The following is a 20,051-nucleotide window of genomic DNA, read 5'->3' on the forward strand; positions in this document are numbered from 1 at the left end:
ACCCGCCGCCTGGTCGCCGATATAGCTCAATCATATATGGTGATGTCCAACTTTTTTCAAAAGAATTCACTCAAAACCTGGTCCAAATCCACTTCAAATGTAATAAAACATGCCCTAAGTCAATTTCACATGTCCCTGAGTCGTTTCTAGCTGAAAAATCTGGACCTGAAATTTTGACATTTTTCACTCCAAACGATGACCCGCCGCCTGTCGCCGATATCAAAAATGGTGATGTCAACTTTTTCAAAGAATTCACTCAAAACCTGTCCAAATCCACTTCAAATGTAACAAAACATGCCCTGAGTCATTTTTAGCTGAAAATCTGGACCTGAAATTTTGACATTTTTCACTCCAAACGATGACCCGCCGCCTGTCGCCGATATCAAAAATGGTGATGTCAACTTTTTCAAAGAATTCACTCAAAACCTGTCCAAATCCACTTCAAATGTAATAAAACATGCCCCTGAGTCAATTTCATATGTCCCTGAGTCGTTTCTAGCTGAAAAATCTGGACCTGAAATTTTGACATTTTTCACTCCAAACGATGACCCGCCGCCTGTCGCCGATATCAAAAATGGTGATGTCAACTTTTTCAAAGAATTCACTCAAGACCTGTCCAAATCCACTTCAAATGTAATAAAACATGCCCCTGAGTCATTTTTAGCTGAAAAATCTGGACCTGAAATTTTGACATTTTTCACTCCAAACGATGACCCGCCGCCTGTCCGCCGATATCAAAAAATGGTGATGTCAACTTTTTCAAAGAATTCACTCAAAACCTGTCCAAATCCACTTCAAATGTAATAAAACATGCCCCTGAGTCGTTTCTAGCTGAAAAATCTGGACCTGAAATTTTGACATTTTTCACTCCAAACGATGACCCGCTGCCTGTCGCCGTTATCAAAAATGGTGATGTCAACTTTTTCAAAGAATTCACTCAAAACCTGTCCAAATCCACTTCAAATGTAATAAAACATGCCCCTGAGTCATTTTTAGCTGAAAAATCTGGACCTGAAATTTTGACATTTTTCACTCCAAACGATGACCCGCCGCCTGTCGCCGATATCAAAAATGGTGATGTCAACTTTTTCAAAGAATTCACTCAAAACCTGTCCAAATCCACTTCAAATGTAATAAAACATGCCCCTGAGTCATTTTTAGCTGAAAAATCTGGACCTGAAATTTTGACATTTTTCACTCCAAACGATGACCCGCCGCCTGTCGCCGATATAAAAAATGGTGATGTCAACTTTTTCAAAGAATTCACTCAAAACCTGTCCAAATCCACTTCAAATGTAATAAAACATGCCCCTAAGTCAATTTCACATGTCCCTGAGTCGTTTCTAGCTGAAAAATCTGGACCTGAAATTTTGACATTTTTCACTCCAAATGATGACCCGCCGCCTGTCGCCGATATCAAAAATGGTGATGTCAACTTTTTCAAAGAATTCACTCAAAACCTGTCCAAATCCACTTCAAATGTAATAAAACATGCCCCTGAGTCATTTTTAGCTGAAAAATCTGGACCTGAAATTTTGACATTTTTCACTCCAAACGATGACCCGCCGCCTGTCGCCGATATCAAAAATGGTGATGTCAACTTTTTCAAAGAATTCACTCAAAACCTGTCCAAATCCACTTCAAATGTAATAAAACATGCCCCTGAGTCATTTTTAGCTGAAAAATCTGGACCTGAAATTTTGACATTTTTCACTCCAAACGATGACCCGCCGCCTGTCGCCGATATCAAAAATTGTGATGTCAACTTTTTCAAAGAATTCACTCAAAACCTGTCCAAATCCACTTCAAATGTAATAAAACATGCCCCCTGAGTCATTTTTAGCTGAAAAAATCTGGACCTGAAATTTTGACATTTTTCACTCCAAACGATGACCCGCCGCCTGTCGCCGATATAAAAAATGGTGATGTCAACTTTTTCAAAGAATTCACTCAAAACCTGTCCAAATCCACTTCAAATGTAATAAAACATGCCCCTAAGTCAATTTCACATGTCCCTGAGTCGTTTCTAGCTGAAAAATCTGGACCTGAAATTTTGACATTTTTCACTCCAAACGATGACCCGCCGCCTGTCGCCGATATCAAAAATGGTGATGTCAACTTTTTCAAAGAATTCACTCAAAACCTGTCCAAATACACTTCAAATGTAACAAAACATGCCCCTGAGTCAATTTCACATGTCCCTGAGTCGTTTCTAGCTGAAAAATCTGGACCTGAAATTTTGACATTTTTCACTCCAAACGATGACCCGCCGCCTGTCGCCGATATCAAAAATGGTGATGTCAACTTTTTCAAAGAATTCACTCAAAACCTGTCCAAATCCACTTCAAATGTAATAAAACATGCCCCTGAGTCATTTTTAGCTGAAAAATCTGGAACTGAAATTTTGACATTTTTCACTCCAAACGATGACCCGCCGCCTGTCGCCGATATCAAAAATGGTGATGTCAACTTTTTCAAAGAATTCACTCAAAACCTGTCCAAATCCACTTCAAATGTAATAAAACATGCCCCTGAGTCATTTTTAGCTGAAAAATCTGGAACTGAAATTTTGACATTTTTCACTCCAAACGATGACCCGCCGCCTGTCGCCGATATAAAAAATGGTGATGTCAACTTTTTCAAAGAATTCACTCAAAACCTGTCCAAATCCACTTCAAATGTAATAAAACATGCCCCTAAGTCAATTTCACATGTCCCTGAGTCGTTTCTAGCTGAAAAATCTGGACCTGAAATTTTGACATTTTTCACTCCAAACGATGACCCGCCGCCTGTCGCCGATATCAAAAATGGTGATGTCAACTTTTTCAAAGAATTCACTCAAAACCTGTCCAAATCCACTTCAAATGTAACAAAACATGCCCCTGAGTCATTTTTAGCTGAAAAATCTGGACCTGAAATTTTGACATTTTTCACTCCAAACGATGACCCGCCGCCTGTCGCCGATATCAAAAATGGTGATGTCAACTTTTTCAAAGAATTCACTCAAAACCTGTCCAAATCCACTTCAAATGTAATAAAACATGCCCCTGAGTCAATTTCATATGTCCCTGAGTCGTTTCTAGCTGAAAAATCTGGACCTGAAATTTTGACATTTTTCACTCCAAACGATGACCCGCCGCCTGTCGCCGATATCAAAAATGGTGATGTCAACTTTTTCAAAGAATTCACTCAAGACCTGTCCAAATCCACTTCAAATGTAATAAAACATGCCCCTGAGTCATTTTTAGCTGAAAAATCTGGACCTGAAATTTTGACATTTTTCACTCCAAACGATGACCCGCCGCCTGTCGCCGATATCAAAAATGGTGATGTCAACTTTTTCAAAGAATTCACTCAAAACCTGTCCAAATCCACTTCAAATGTAATAAAACATGCCCCTGAGTCATTTTTAGCTGAAAAATCTGGACCTGAAATTTTTACATTTTTCACTCCAAACGATGACCCGCCGCCTGTCGCCGATATCAAAAATGGTGATGTCAACTTTTTCAAAGAATTCACTGATGATGATGATTTTTGACTGTTTTTGATGTCTTACTATACTATGAACGTTTTTTGACTTTTTTTGATGCCTTAATATACCATGACACTTTTTGATGCTTTACCATACTGTGACATTTTTACTTTGGTATTACTTTTATTTCTGCATTGCTTTTATTTTACAGATTACCTTTACTGTTATGTCTCATAGTAGAATATTTTTCCAATAACACTTTCTTGTTAAATATTACTTCTAAATTCACAGATAACTTTTACTGTTGCAAACTACATCTAACATAAACTGAACATAAACAATTCAAAGTCAGTGCTCTGTGTTGGACAGCTGATGTAAAGCTCTTTGTGAGTTACCTGGGGGCCTCTGTCCTGGTCTCAAAGAACCTCTTCATTGTACGAATATTCTCTGCAATTACGGACGAAGCCTCTGTGATCATGGACAATGTCTCCCTCATCCTCGACAATGTCTGTCTGATCATGGACCATATCTCTGTGATCATGGACCATATCTCAGTGAGTGTGAACTATGTCTCTCTGATCGCGGAACAAAGTCTCTGCGATCATGGACAATGTCTTTGTGATCATGGACGATGTGGACCATGTGTCTGTGATCATGGATGACGTATTGGGGCTTGTGGACAATGTCATGGACCAAGTGGTGACACCTGGAGAAAATCAAAGAGAAACATACAAAGGAAAATGATCAATATACCACTAACTATTCCTCACCAACAGTTTAACCATGAAAACACAGATAATTATTCAACATTACAGCTGAACCAGAACATTTAACAAACATTAGAGGGGTGTTTCAGAAAATGAACGGACATCACCTCCTGAAGAACCCACAACAACAAATATTTGGGAAAAAGCAAAATTATTATTAATTGTGTGTCAAGTAATCATGTTACTGTGATCTGCACAACGATAATAAACACTATCAGTTAAGAACATTTTTGAATGCAGGATTTTAACTTGTGTTGTTAATCATATTTCAATAAAAAGTCTGAGTATTTCTTCAAGCAGATGATCACATACAGAATCGTTATTTCAAATTTCAACCTTCTTCTTCTTAACACACTTAAAATGTCTTTGTTTTGTGTTGTTTTTGTTTAATGAATAACAACAAATTTACAAAGGTCTTAACAGCAGCTTATGTGAAAAATTTTAAGTAAATAAGTATAGAAGTGGTTGTTCCACACTGTAAAGATATTATTAAAATCATCCTCTGACCAACAGTTAAAATTAACTTATCAACAACAAGTCTAATATTTTATTTGTAGAATTGATATTGTTTTGTACAGTGTAGTCTAGTATATCTAGCACATACACAAAATTAAGAATTGATGATCATGTACAATCAAACTGAAGTTTAAATATTTTTGAATCCGATTTTGACTGATTCTTAACAATAACATTTGACATTTTTATGCTTTACTGTACTGTGGCGTTGACATTATAATGTGACATTTTGCCCTCTATTTTGGATTACTATTACTTCAACGTTGTTTTCATATTACAGATTACTTTTACTGTTACCTCTAATATTAGATTACTTTTGCCATTACATATTACTTTTCTTATTAAGGCCCGAGTACAAAAGCGTGTGAAGGCCCTGTTGGAATTGTTCGGATTATTAAGGCCAGAGAATGAAGCGTGAAGGCAACATTCAAAAGTGGTCCCCCATTAGAATTAAGTTTGTCGTAGGTGGATAAAATTAGGACCACATATATAACATGCCTAGATGTACCAAAAAAGTCTCCTGATGTCATGACCTCAAACCAACAGGAAGTCAACCATTTTGACCGTAATACACATTTTCCGTCATTTGAGGACACTATTTCCAAGAACTCCTCCAAGAGATTTAATCATATCAACTTCAAACTCAGTCAGTATATTGTTAACACCTTGTGATTAAAAGTGATCAAGCACCTCACATTTGCTGTTGATAAAACAGACAAAAAACGATGACAACATGACAACTGAGTTAAAATGACCAAGATGATACATAAAGTTACAAAGAGATGCAAGATGTCGGTAAAGTAACTGTGAACAATTACAACAAGAATTTTAACAGACTACCAAGAGCTCATTGGGTTTTCACCCGTCCACGTTGAGGGTCCAGAACACGTCAGGAACGCCTCAGTCACGGTAACACAAACAGACTCTCACCTACGCGATGAAAACCACTGAAAAATGCTAATGCTAATACTAACGCTAGCCGCTAGACAGTTCGTTAAATAGTTCGTTCCTTAGCCTTACCTTTGCGCCGCAGGTGTGTTCAGCGTCCACCCTCACTCGTGTTCGACAAAAAAACGTTTCAAAGTTTCTTCTAGCATCCATGCTTCTTCGGTAATTACGTTTTCTCACAGTACTGTCAAACCGAAGCGACGGTTCAAGCGTTGATTTACTGTGTTTTTCGACTTCCTGTGCTCCTCCCAAGGTTGTGACCGATGACGACACACGCAAGCCAACAACGGCAGAAAATGGGGTGGGTGTGTGTGTGAGGTGGGGGGATTTTAGGGGGCAAGACATTTGTTTTGGGGGACGCTTCCCCCTCTTGCCCTTGCTACAGTCGGCTCCAGTATGTAAGCCCACTTCCGCCAATGTGATCGAAAAATAATGATCCAGTAATCATCATTATAATAATAACCTCCCATGAAGAAATAATTTAATATTCCAAAATAATGACTTACTGAATTGATATCTCAATATAATGAGTTAGTAGTACTTCTTTTTCACTGCATTGGCAGTAATACCGGAACAGCAGTAAGAATTTAAATGTTGGAATATTCCAATTTTTTGGCTCTGATCTCATTCTAAAAAGGCTGTTTATAGGATAAGATCAAATAAGTTTCTTAGAAAAAGTCAGGTCAATACTGACGCTGTCATGCTGAATGCATGAGCCATTCAAAAAAAAAGCAGTGAGGTTCAGAAAAGTTGTCCACATAACACCCTTTAAAAGATATTTGCATTTTGTTTTAATTAAACAGATACTGTTTGGAACAAAGAGATTATTTTTTAATTCCGTAATTCCACTGGATCCCTGAGAGAGATCCACTCAACAGAGCACATGGATCCCTCTCCCTTCTCAAAGTTCACTAGGATTAAGGTGGGGGGAACTTTTTAATTGTGAGCCACATCACAGTGAATTGCTTTATTTGAAGTTTGAAAGAAGCCGGGCCATTAAGCTGCAGAATTACCAAGTTTTAAAACTCTCACATATAATTTGATGACTGCATAATTTTGCATTAAGGAACTCAACAGAGGGTGCTCTATCGGTAGTGATATTTGAAACAGAGTGCTCCTTATTACCCAAAATTAGCAGACTGTGCCGAAGAGCAATATTTTAAACAGTTTCTGGAAGCGAGGGCACGTCTGAGCCGCTGCTACTGATTGAACTAAATGAGCTGATTATGTCACTGATTTCCTGAGTCCACTGTGCTTTATTGAAGGAGAAGACAGACTGAACTCAGCTCATTAATCTGACACACACACAAAAAAGATTTGATTAGTGGCTTGAATGATGTTAAAAAGGGCATTTCACTTAAAAAACAAAACAAAGCCAATTTATTATGTGTGCAAAGCTTAGCACATCGTCATTGGATACAAAGTGTAGTAACAGGTTGCGTTATGAGCAAACATACAGAGAGTTACACACTGTGTAAGTTTCCTTTCTTTTGTTTTAGCAGGTAATCACATGGTGTTATTCATGCACCAGATAAAATGAAAAGCTCCAGAATATCTTTGCTAATCATCCCTTATTAACATTCGTGCCTGTTTATGAAAAGGCCTATTTCACAGCCGACATTTTAACTTGTTATTGTCAAATCATGACAGTGAGCCAGCAACTGCAACTTGGACTCAAGACATGACTCTGATAACTGTAACTTGGACTTATAAACACCAGTGACTTCAGTTGGACAAAAGGCTTTTGACTTTGAATGATCTTACTCAGACCCAAAGATAAAAATATGTATATATAAAAATGTTTATGTTGGGTTGAGTGGATATGACCTCCTGTGAGGAGTGTATAACACTTTACACCACTACAGTCGATCAGATTATCTGAATCTTGACTTGACGTGTTGTTATGTGACATCTGACGGCATAGTATAAAGATGACATAGTATAAGGAGACCGTTCCACAACGTTAACCATGTTTTTCACAGGCACACTTACAAACTCTAAACTGCTGATCTGCAAAACAGTTAAGTATTTGTAGTTTTATTGTGATCCTGGTATATAACAAATCCACCAATTTATCATCCATTTAAAAATTCAAGTAAATAGACAAATGTTCACTTGACAGCCACATCATAACAGGGATAGTGGATGTTAAAGGGTATACTGCACATCTTATGGAAACAACAGAGTGCTAAAGATGAAACATAGCCCACAGTCAGCAAACACATACGTCATATTCAGTGGATATAACAAATACACCAAAATCATCAAAAAAAAAAAAGAAAAAAAAATGCCAGCTTTTGTTCACATAGTCCACAAAATAAAAGGCATTAAAAGATGCTGCTGTGTACTGCAGAATAACATGCCAGAAATATGAATACTATACTGAATATTTTACACATAAAGTAAAATATTTCTTTACAAATCTAAATACGATTGAGTAAAGTTAGGGCAGTAGAGAGTTTATCCTCTCCTATTGAAATAAATTAAAAAACACTTAAAACTACTTACAGGAAATTATACATAAACAACAACAACAGATACATGCCAACCAGGGCTTCACATTAAAATAAATAACATCCAAACACACATTTGTCTCAGGTTCAACACATTAAGAAATGTTACATTCAGAAATGAGGTCTACAGGTTAGAAAGAAGGAAAACAAAATGTGATGATGTGATGAAGCAGAGGGATCATAAATGTACAATTCAACAGATACTGTCCCTTCCTGTTAAAAGTCTGTATGGACTTCAGTTAATATCATGGTTATCCAGCACGGTAGTTGTAAGTAATCACCAGTTTCTAAAATGTGATGTTCTTGCTGTGCATAATGACATTTCTGCACATTTCATCTGTAATACCAAAAATCTGAGAGGATAACTAACTATATGCCTATCAGCCTTAATTAACATTAACAGAGCTGTGGTTTCTGGGATCACAATCTAATCTACCTTAATTACAGTTTGGTTTAGGGATCGTCCTGTTGCCTTACGACTAACAAAAGATCATCTTTGTGCGTGAATTATGTCAATTTTGACTCATTTAAAGAACGAGTTAAGGTCAGGAATAAGGAATTAGAGTTAAAATGTCAGTAATTTCTAGACAATAAAACCTAGAGTTTGAAGTGACAGAACTTCACTATTGCACTAAAATTCAAACATTACTTGCCACTGAGCAAAGTTTTACTTAACGAGAAATGAAAGCAAAAGGACAGAAAGTCAGATTCTTTTCGTGGGGTGAGGCCAAATTTGCGAAAACTGTCTATAAAATAAAAGGCCAACATTTTGAATAAAATAGTACTTTCCTTATTTTTTTTACAGAAACTGTTTAATGTTTTTGGGGTTTAAAAAGCTGCTATGAATGCATAATTTCTGTCAAATATTGTTGGAATGTGGGTTAAAAAAAGGCAAACTGACTTAACAGTAACAGCATAATATATTCTTAACCCAGCACTGGATGGGTTCAGAACTACTTCAGTTAAACAACTCACAAAACAGTTTTTTCTCAGGGTTAATGTTAAAGAAAAATGTCTTTATCATGCTAAGTAAAAGCAGCGGTGTGCTCTGTAAATGTGAAAAGTTGACTTAGAACAATTTAATGTATATTTTACATGTGTTATCAGCATAACTACACAAGGGGGAACTGAACTAAAATGCCAGAAAAATAATTAGGGAAGAAGTCTCTAAAAACTCTAAAAACAAAAAAAAAAAAACAAAAACAAAAAAAAAAAAAAAAAAAAAATCAAAATTTTTATTATCTGGAAATGTTACATATAAAAACAGAAGAAGGGGAAAAGTGGCCCCAAATGAATCAAGTTTTACAAGATTCTGAAAGAAAATTGAAATGAGCTGTAAATAGAAATAAACTCTACAATCATTGTCACTGACAGCCAATCAATACTAATAATCTATGAAGATAATGCAATCAAAATCAAGGACAGTAAATTGAGGCCAACAGAGTAAAATTAAATGGAAATCATTCTGATTAATAATTAATTAATAATTTTGTGTGAGGAATTTCAAGTTTGCGCTCAGACTACTTACATACATACAAAAAACAGTCTGAATATTTCTTTCCTCAGACATAAATTCACAACTGGCCCAAAATTAATAGTAATAAATACTGTGATCAGAATAAAAACAAAAATCATTTGACCGTCTCGTGACAACAATCATGTTTTTATCACTAATTAGTAAAACAAAAACTCTGAAGATAACAGCGAAAGGAAAATAAAATGTGCAAAATGCTGTTTGCAGAAGATGAAGCTGTGTTTCTCAAAGGGAAATGAGCCTTGAATCATCATTGTTCCATTCAAATGAGGGATTAAACTGATGGAAATACTTAAGTATTGAACCTCTACATGGAGTAGAATATGAGAGAAGATTTGTAATTTTAATTACATAATTTTGGATTTAAATCCATTTTAGACTGTATTGTATGTAGGTAGAGCTCTTGTATGGCCGCTAGTGTTAAATCAGTTTTTTAATTATGGAAATGGTGCCAATACTACTTTCAAAATGCTTCACAGCCCTAGTTACAGGCAGCAACAAGAAGAATCAACAAGAATATGAAATAATTAAATAAATTTAATTCATACATTTTAAATAAATAATTTTGATATTTTTGAATGTATAGATCAATCCATTTATTTATTTAATTGCGTGGGTGGCAAGATAAGATGCCTGTTGAAAGAATGATTTGTGGATAATGATGATGGCACTAAAATCCCTTGAGGAACCCACTGAAGATCACTGTCAGAGATACAGCTACAAAGTTACCAAAAGTTAAAGGCAGTGTTGCAACATTTTAAGGCAACATAAAAGGACAACAGTGATAAGAGGTTGTTCCAATTTATACGGCTTTAAAATGTTGCTAATTATTGTCACTTTGAAGGAAATTGTCTGAAGCATTGCTGCTTCTATTACAGAAATATCTGATTGGGTTGGAAACATCTAAATACGTTGTCTCACTGTGTTGCCTCTTCCTGCTAGCTATGTAAATCTGCACTGCCCCAAAAATGAGCCTTTACAGTACTGTGAAAGTGGAACAGTAAGAAAAGAATCATACAAGCCAGCTTGTCAGCCTCCTTCACAATGCCCTCAGCCAAAAGAGTCCATACCTGAAAAGGAGAGAAGAATACTGTTCCACCCCTTTGGCCCTCACACTCCCCTACATCTTTCCTTCCATTTTTTCTCAGCAGATCTCCCTCCATCTGTGCTCTCTGTTGCTATGAAAATAAAACCTTTAAACCAAATACAGGTTATATTCATCCAATTGCCTGTGCAGGTACACAGGCCATTTAATCTCCTGTGGAGCCATATTTGGACTTTCCTTGAATCAGCTTTTTGAGGACTTCTCATTCAATCTAGAAGCCATTTTCTAGACCTGATTTTTTGGAGATAAACTACTGGCACATCTGAAAGCAAACCCAGACTTCTTTAACCTGTTAATATGACTCGGGGAAGTACTCTTTTTTTGTGACAAATTCCTCTCATTCATTGGCAAAAGAGGGAATACTTTACTGCTTTTTTTACATCCCTGATCACGTACCTGATGACTTCAATAACAGCAGCTGCCCCTTGGTACTGTGGACTCTCTATGGAGCCTCACTACAAACAATAAACCAGGACGAGCTGTGGCTCCCTACAAGACCATCACTGCTCCCAAGTGACTCTAGGAGGGATTTCCAATCAGAAACTCCTGTCTGTCATTCAGCCAAGCACAGGAGCTGAACACCTGTCACCTAACCCGTTAACAGGGGCTTGGACTTAATCCTGTCCTCCACTTGCTCAACTATCAAGGAAGGATCAGGAAGGACTCCTTTGGGACTTAGAGAGGAGCGTTTCCCACAATTCCGCAATGTGCCAGACCCTCACTGAAACACCTTGCCTCTCTTGCAAAGGGGTGGGGAGGCGGGGGGATCCTCTGAAGTAGTCAGCGCCATGTCTCCCTCTCTGGATTTCATTTGTGGATCTTCCAGTTCCTGAGGAGGTGAAGCTTCCAGGCGAGGGGGGTCAGAGAGGAGGTGGGCAGATGGACAGGTTGGAGTGGCCCATTGAAGGAGGAAGAAGAGGAAGAGGAGGAGGAGGAGGAGGAGGAGGCCCGTAGGAACCGTCCTGCCCCCACCCTGCCCTCTGCCAGCCACGCCCTCAGACCTGCAGCTGCAGACAGATACCCTGCAGAGGACACATCATTTATTTTCACATATTCTTTTGATAGTGTTCATATTTGGATAAAACAACAGTGAGTTTAAAGAAAGACAGAGGTACCAGACTGATTATCGAAAACACAACACAGCACTTAGTAAGATTACAACCATGATGAACTGTCGTCGTGGGTGTTATAAAAGGGACGAAATGTCACTACAAATTAAATATTAGGACATATGGGAATGGACAATCCATAACAGACTTTAAAGTAAATTGCAAATATACTGTAGGTCATATGCATTAGATTGCACTGGAATAAATCCCTCTCACTCCCATCCTGAGTGTTCCCCTTGACATATTTTTAAAGTACTGAAACTCATATTAAGCTGCTCATTGCAGACCTCTTCTATAGCTGACAATTCCTTAAGAACAGACCTGATCCAGAGTGCCATGCTTTGCCTTTACATGTCAATCATAGTCAAACCTATTTGAGATTAAAAGTTCATTCTTGACCTTAGAACTGTACTTAATAAAACAATCTCACCATTAAGGCTCCATTTAGTCACTGTTCTGGGGCTTTCAGTTATGTCACACATAATGCTTAAGTGCTCAGAAAAATGGAAATCCAAACACCTACAATTTTTTGATTACTGTGAGATGACTTGATGTGATGGAAGAGGAAGGGAGTTCCAGAACAGCTCCAAAATGGACCTTGTCATGTGATTGTTTATGCTACTCAGTTTTAGTTTTGCCATCATATGTTACATCTCAAATAAACCAAAATCCAGTTGACTTCTACACATAACCTGCAGTGGTAAGCAGTGCTCCAGGCCCCCCACCCCCCACCTCCACGACCCTTAACAGATAAGCGGTATAGATAAAGAATGAAAGAATGAAATGAATTATTTTCCACACATTAAGTTTTTCTGTTTTTCAATGTTAGATGTTAGAGACAACATACGGTACCTCTGTTGCCTTTCCATGCACAGACAGCAGGCAGAGTGTGAGCCTCACTCCTGGAGCTCTGTCAGAGCCACACAGCATGCAGCTCTATCATCCTTACTCTGGGCAGGACAGTCCACACCGTTGCCAGTCGTCATGCTGCGGCTCCGACTGGTCAACTTCTTGAGCTCGCTGGCGAAGGAAATTACTTTCTTTTTGTCCTCTCGCACCACCTGGAAGCAGAAATAGATTCATGTTATTGAAATGCGTAAAGAAATGTGCCATGTGAGGCTTTTGAGTAGTTTTCTTCTTAATAATTTACAAAAGACACATATTTGGCACTCAAAAGTTAATTAGTTTTAATGCTTAACCTTTATTCAGTGAGGTAGGTCATTGAACAACATGTTTGACGTCAGCGAAATGCAGCAAGACTAACAAATCACTTTTATCAAATACCAAAAGTTGTTGATAATGAGGAAAATGCTATTAGGCTTAGGCTTTTAAGAGGCCTGCCTGGTGATACTGCAGATGTGGATTTGATTCTTATGAGAAGCAATGAATTTTGAAGGTAAAGATCAAATACAAACACTCAAAGGCTGGAAGAAATAACACTAAAGCATCACACCAAATAGCTTAGACTGTCAAGAGGCCTGCTTGGTGATACTGACTGGCACTGAGGACAAGAGTTTGATTCTTACGAGAGGCATAGAATTTTAAAGTTAAAGATCAAATACAAACGCTCCACGGCTCAAGAAATAAGTGTCAAGCATCGCACCAAATAGCTCAGGCTGTTAAGAGGCCTGCTTGGTGATACTGAGGATATGAGTTTGATTCTTAAGGGAGGCAATGACATTTGAAGTTAAAGATCAAATACAAACACTCAAAGGCTGGAAGAAATAACACTCAAGCATCAGACCAAACAGCTCAGGCTTTTAAGAGGTCTGCTCGATGATACTGACGACATGAGTTTGATTCTTATGAGAGAGTTTAATAACGACAACAGAACAATATCCCTAAATTTGATTTACTAATAGAAATACTAATGCATATATAAAAAGACATGTTTGATATTGCGAGACAAGTTATTCTTTTTTCTTTCTTTTGTTTTCTGAAATGTGTTTTTTCAAACGTCTTGTGAACTTGGATGTAAAAGGATGATGAATAAATAAAATAAATACTGACCAATATGCAACATTTAAAAACACAATAAGATAAGCAGACAAAACATAACACTGCACTGTAAACAAAAACACACATCATTGGTGCACACAACAGAGGGTTAAAAACAAGGGAAGCAGCGATAGATTAAGATCACATGCAATCCATCATACAATGGTTATCACACAACAGCATGGATTAGCTGCGAAGTGCATAAACAGTTAGAAATAGGTCAATCTGAGTTCTTGCAAGAACATTCAAAGCAGAAACTGTCTAATTTTTGATGTACTTTGCAGTCCATATTATTTGCATTTATAAAGTGCAAGACCTCAGTACACCTACACGTGCAAGACCTCAGTACACCAAGGTGTTGGTTGTGCAATTTTCAGAGGAGAATTGTAAAATAAAACCATGGAAAATAAAAAAAATAAAAAGTCACTGAAAACCAGTAACTATGTGTAGAGCTACCTGCTCTTTCAGTTTAAGAATGAACTTTCCCGCTCCTCGCCAGCGACTCTGTGCTTGGTAGACACACTCGTGATCCAGAAGCATCCGCTGCAAAGGCTTGGCAGCGGAGGACTTCTTAGAGCCCACGTCCCTGGTAACTTCCTCCATCAGGACGTAGTCGCATGGATTGGGGTTTGATAGGATACTATTGGAATACTTGGCCTTCAACAGAGTCTGATCAATAGAGGGAAAAGGAGGCAACAGCACTTTAGACACACACAGCCTTATTTTGTGTGCTTTTGTAATATATTTATATATATTATTAATTAAACTTAAACTTACTTGATTTTGCATTCTCAGAGATTTAACAACGTAAATCAGCTGAATGTCCTCACCTGCTGTATGATGTCCTGTGCTGTGCTGTAGCGTGGAGCCTTGATCACGGTGTGTGGTTGCTCTGGTGAAACTTCATGGACTTGGACAAAGAACATATCATCCTCTCCTGCTGCTGCTCCTCCTCCTCCTCCTCCTCCTCCTCCTCCTCCTGCTCCTGCTCCTCCTCCTCCTCCTCCCCCTCCCCCTCCTCCTGCTCCTTCTCTACTCCCTACAATCACCTCCTCCTCTCCTTCCAGCACTGTGTTCTTCTCATTTAAGTTCTGCAAGAATAAATCAGAGCAACACATGTAAAACAGCACCAGTACATCATTAATTCTATAGGATGACCACAAGGGGGAACCACAGTCTACATAATTGACCACACAAAATATGCAGTGTATGGCATCAATTGAGTTTTAGGTTAAATTTAATAACAGTAATTTGGATAACAGGTTATATCAACATAAAGACTTTAAATAAGTCAGCAGATAAGTTGAAACATTAAACTCAGTTCAAACCAATTCAAACACATAAATATATTTTTTACTTTCCCAGACCCTTATATCTTCTAATGCATCGGGTTAAATTCATTTGACAAAAAGACTGTACATACCTCCTCTCTTGTTTTGAGGCAAATCCTCCCCACATATCCCTCCTCAGTGCTCCAGCTGTAGACCAGTCTGACCACCTCCTCTTCAGGTGCCAGAGGTCGATACTGAGCACAACGCTTCACCTCACTGCGCTCCTTCAACAGAGGAACCCTCTCCTCGCAAAGGAAGTAATCGGGCGGGTTCCCTGCAGATGCTACGACCTGTGAGAAGGTGAGAGGAAAAACCTTTAGGACTCAATATGAAAAATAAGAAATCTCTTAAGAGTCAGACATGGATGTGCGTCTGGGAGTTTCTTCCTCTAAGGCTGCAATCACATTATTCAAGCATCATTAATCTTTATTTCTAAGTTGCTAACCGTGTCCAGCAGCTGTTTGGCAGTCGTCTGCTCAGTAACACAGAACACAGTGAAGGGCTCAGGACCAGGAGCTCCATGCACCGTCACCTGGTGCTGCTGGGACGCACATTTCTCCTCTGAACTGAACAGCTGCATGGAGAGCAGGAGAGGTGCAAGGTAGCAGGTTACTATGAAACGTATTGTCATGACATTTCTGATTTATTAGGCAGTCTCTCTCGCTTTCTGTTTAGACAGTATGATGAAGCAAAATCAAAGCGAGCTGGATTCACAGTAAGGATGCTGCTTACAGTGCCAGCAGGATTTCTTTGATCACTCTTGCATTGCAGTCTACACTATAAACTATTAAAATAAAATATTAAGAAGTCTGTGACTTTATAGGGTTTTGACATTTTAAAAGTGCAGTTAAGAGATCAAACCTGGGGTAAACCCCTGCAATCTCAATACCTGACCTGAGTAAGTCTTACCAAGGATGAGGGAGTGGCGCCTCCTGTGGGACCTTCCTCTGTTCTGCGGCTGTAGATAAATAAACTGGACACTTCAAGTGGCTCATTATGCTGTGTCCTCAACTGGACGTGTCTGTAACCTGAAACACACACCAACAAACATATTTTACTACCATCCTGAAAATGTACAGGATTCAAACTTTTTAGTACCTTGAGATAGGCTGAGTTATTATTCGATAATCTAATGAGGAGCACCTTACCCCTTTTATGCATATCATAATCAAGTTTGCTAAAAGTTTACACACTACTACAGCTGAATGCTGTAACTGATTTATATCCATCCTTTTATCTTCTCTACAGCATCTGAGACACCCACCTGGTTTGAGGGCTTTCAGAGGCAGAGTCCTCTGAGCAGTAGTCTGGGAGCTGTTGTTCTCCACCACGGCGACACGCAGGAAGCACAACTCCTCAAAGTGCACGGTGAACTGAAAGTGCTCGTTCCACATGGGGTTGAGGGTGTTGCGGTGGATGGGTTTGGTGCGGAAGTGGCAGCTGTCGACGGGCATGCCCAGAACGTCCACCTCGATGCAGGGGCTGCCGGCGCTGTTGCTGGGACAAACGTTCTGGCCGGAGACGATCTGAAAGTAAAAAGAAGAGAGAAGGTGCGATACGATGAATGACTAACAGTAATGATCCCCGTGTATGAGCAACACTAAGATTCTTTTTACATTACCCCTGGTCTCTAAATCAAACATGCTTTCAGTTAATTTGATTAAAGCCTAAGCAGGCCTGAAGCCAAACAAGTCAGTGGAGTCACTCTGACCTGCCAACAAAGACTCAACTTCAGATCTCTCTCTCTCTCTCTCTCTCTCTCTCTCACACACACACACACACAGGTTTTATGAGTGTTAGATTATCCCTCTGTTTGTACTGCTGGTTTTGCCAGATGATTGTGATTGTTGATGAACTGAACCTGACAGATGATCATTAATGTCAGCAGATAAAGAGTGCAACTAGCGAAGAATGTTATAGCAAATAAAGGCAGCAGAACCAGGATCTGCAACATAATTTTGTTTTGTCTTTCCTTACATTAATTAAGTTGCTATTTACTCAGTTTATTATGGAGCTTTGTGACATGATTGTTATTTACAATATGCCATTTACTTTTATGTTGATTATAATTTGGTCATGACATGAAACTATTAAGTATTTGTTCCCAATTTCACTTCTGCCTTCTAAGACTATAACTTCTAGTCTTTATGGTGGGGATGCCAAAAAAGAAAATCTACAGTTCACACACAGAGCTTACAGACTTCCAAAACGGGATCTACTGCAGTAATGTTCAGGCTTTCATTGTTCATTTGTACAAACAGTGTGCAATGACCGATGCAAAGTGATAAAGTACAGAGAGAAAAATAAATGGAGACAGGGGAGGGGGGATTTTTAGACAGAGTGTGCAGAGCTTTATGAGGTCCTGTTCTTATTCACTGGTATATGGAATTAACTGGGTGGCCTTCATGACTGTCAAATAACGAAAACATACAGATCACTTTACAATAAAACTGTCCAAACACGCCTTAATGGACCTAATAGGAGTTGTAATATCTGTGCAGTCGTACAAGTATGTAGGTGAAAGATAGAAACAAGCCAAAGAAAGCTTCATGAACTGGGATTGTGTATGTAGAGATACAAATCAATATTAAATACTTGGGACACTTATAAAATGCATTTACAAAACATTTTTTTACTGAAATTGAGACTGTAAATGTTTTATAAAAGCAGCATCACCCTGTTACAATATTTTCTGCAAATAACAACGCTTTGCAAATCCAAGTAGCTGTATTATGATTCCTCTAAGAAAATGAATATGCAACACTCCTGGAATTCAAACTGACAGTAAAAAATAAATAAGTAGGAAAATATTTGAATCAGCAAGGAGCTAAAGGTGTGGATCAAAAGGAGGGAGGATGAAAGTGCAGAGAGAAATTGAGGATCAAGCAGTTATTCTGATCGATGCTCTATTCTGCTCCATATATCATTTTAACTCACAGTGAGGGAATAGACAGCAGGGCTCATTTTCTCCACGTCTCTCTCCATCGGGCAGAACTGCTGATAAAGTGAGCAGCTCCGGTCCCACAGCACCGCCGGCTTCAGTACGTAGCCGCAGCCCCCGTTGGCCTCAAACAAAGCTGTGTTCAACTGCATGGGCAGGTCTGGGAAGAAGAGAAAGGGGCAATCAATTTTGCTATCAATTAGCACTTGGGCAAACAGCTATAATCTAAAATCTCAAGTCCACTTTAGCAGCTTTGACAAAAACTGCAATAAAAGATAAAGATTATCAAGGTAGAGTATTCTTAACTGGAGTGATTTTCTTTGTTTGACCAGACTGAAAGAGTGGCCTGTGAACAAAACCGGCATGCAACTGGGTGATCGTGTTTTGATTCCTGTTGGAAAAAAAATGACATTAGAATTTGAGAAGGAGAGAAAGATAGAAAAACAAGAGGGGATGAGAGACATAAAGAGAGAAAAGGAAGGGAGAGAGACAAGGATCATAAAAGAATGAAAGAGAGGAAGAGAGATTTTTACAGAAAATAACTTCATCTGTCTGAGTTCAGACAGGGAACACAGACAATAGAGACGGGGTGGAGAGGTACAGACAAATGAGAAAAGAGTAGAATGCTAGAGGGAAGTAAGGCTGAAAGAAAGGGAAAAAGAAAAAAGAGAGACAAGGAGACAGAGAGAATTAAGAAGAAACAGAAAAGTGAAAAGGAGGGGAAAAAATATCACAGCAGAGCACTTTGGGATAAACAATTTCTTAAAGCACAATAGGAAATAGTTTTATCTGTCACTTTTCAAAGATATAACACAGACTCCTCTTATAATGTGAAATTTCCAGTTTTTGTCCTGTGGAAAATGGGCTGCACTGGCTCACCAAGAATTAAAGCTTTTCAGCTAATCTTGAGGCTCTGCAAAGTTGTGAAAAGATAACATTATCATACAGAGGAAGCCTTAGAGTAGAGTACAATCTGCATTAGTCACTTTATCTTCTGCTGGTTACTATTTGGGACTATGTGACATTTTATTTAAAAAAAAACAACAAAAAAAAAACGAGTAATGTTTGTTTGCAAACTGCCAAACTCCTAGAAAGTGCTGTTGAAGTTAGAAGTGGTGACTTGCAAAAAGCGAAAATCATCTCACACCGTCCTCACCATCAGTCTGATAGTTGAGCGCCACCAGCTGGATGCCATGCAACCAGAAGAGCAGAGGGTTTGGGTTGGTTGAGTCGATCCTGGTGGCAGCCGGGTACGTCCTGAGCAGCTGGCACGCCGTGTGCTGGATCAGCTTCTGAGAGTAGCGCCGGCATAGGCGCTTGGCGGCATTCTCGTTGACGGAGGAGATGTGGTAGCACTTGGGCGTGCGGATGATGGCGCTGAGAGAGGTGGGCGGGTTGAGGACGGGAGACGTCTGCTGTTCCTCCCAGCTCAGCCGCTCAGTGCCACCTGGAGGCAGGACAGAGAGAGAACCCATTTTCTCAATCAGCGGGGGGAAAAAACGTAGAGACAACATTTTCTGCCAAAGTTAGAGCAGCTCTGAGCCCCAAACAGGATTTAGAAATATCTAAACCAAAGTATGATAGTAGTTTTTGAGAGTTAAACTTTTAATGAATGCGGAGGGATGTTTTCCCAAAACTTAAATTTTTATTGTTGCTTATCAAGTTCTGAATAATACCTTCAGAAAAAATCATTTAGAGTAGGAAAACAAACATGGACTTCCTGGCAATAATAGGAAGTGCTGAGTCAATATTCAGTTCATCACAGCATGAAATTTTGCACACAAAATAAAGAATTTTGACTAAAATAGGCTTGTATT

The 20,051-nt window shown here is 38.7% G+C and overlaps 1 protein-coding gene across 1 annotated transcript in view; it reads right to left on the reverse strand.

Annotated features, from left to right (window-relative positions):
- Nucleotides 1-7,724: 7,724 nt before the first annotated feature.
- Nucleotides 7,725-20,051, reverse strand: part of plce1 (phospholipase C, epsilon 1) — an 80,329-nt gene continuing 68,002 nt past the window's right edge. Inside the window, 10 exon segments of the mRNA XM_051066228.1 lie at nt 7,725-11,877; nt 12,914-13,025; nt 14,419-14,631; nt 14,793-15,053; nt 15,386-15,583; nt 15,739-15,867; nt 16,203-16,321; nt 16,558-16,819; nt 18,231-18,394; nt 19,391-19,681. Coding sequence (XP_050922185.1) covers nt 11,663-11,877; nt 12,914-13,025; nt 14,419-14,631; nt 14,793-15,053; nt 15,386-15,583; nt 15,739-15,867; nt 16,203-16,321; nt 16,558-16,819; nt 18,231-18,394; nt 19,391-19,681 — 1,964 coding nt within the window. The 3' untranslated portion in view covers nt 7,725-11,662.

Source organism: Lates calcarifer, linkage group LG23 (genome assembly GCF_001640805.2).
Source record: "Lates calcarifer isolate ASB-BC8 linkage group LG23, TLL_Latcal_v3, whole genome shotgun sequence".
NCBI lineage: Eukaryota > Metazoa > Chordata > Actinopteri > Centropomidae > Lates > Lates calcarifer.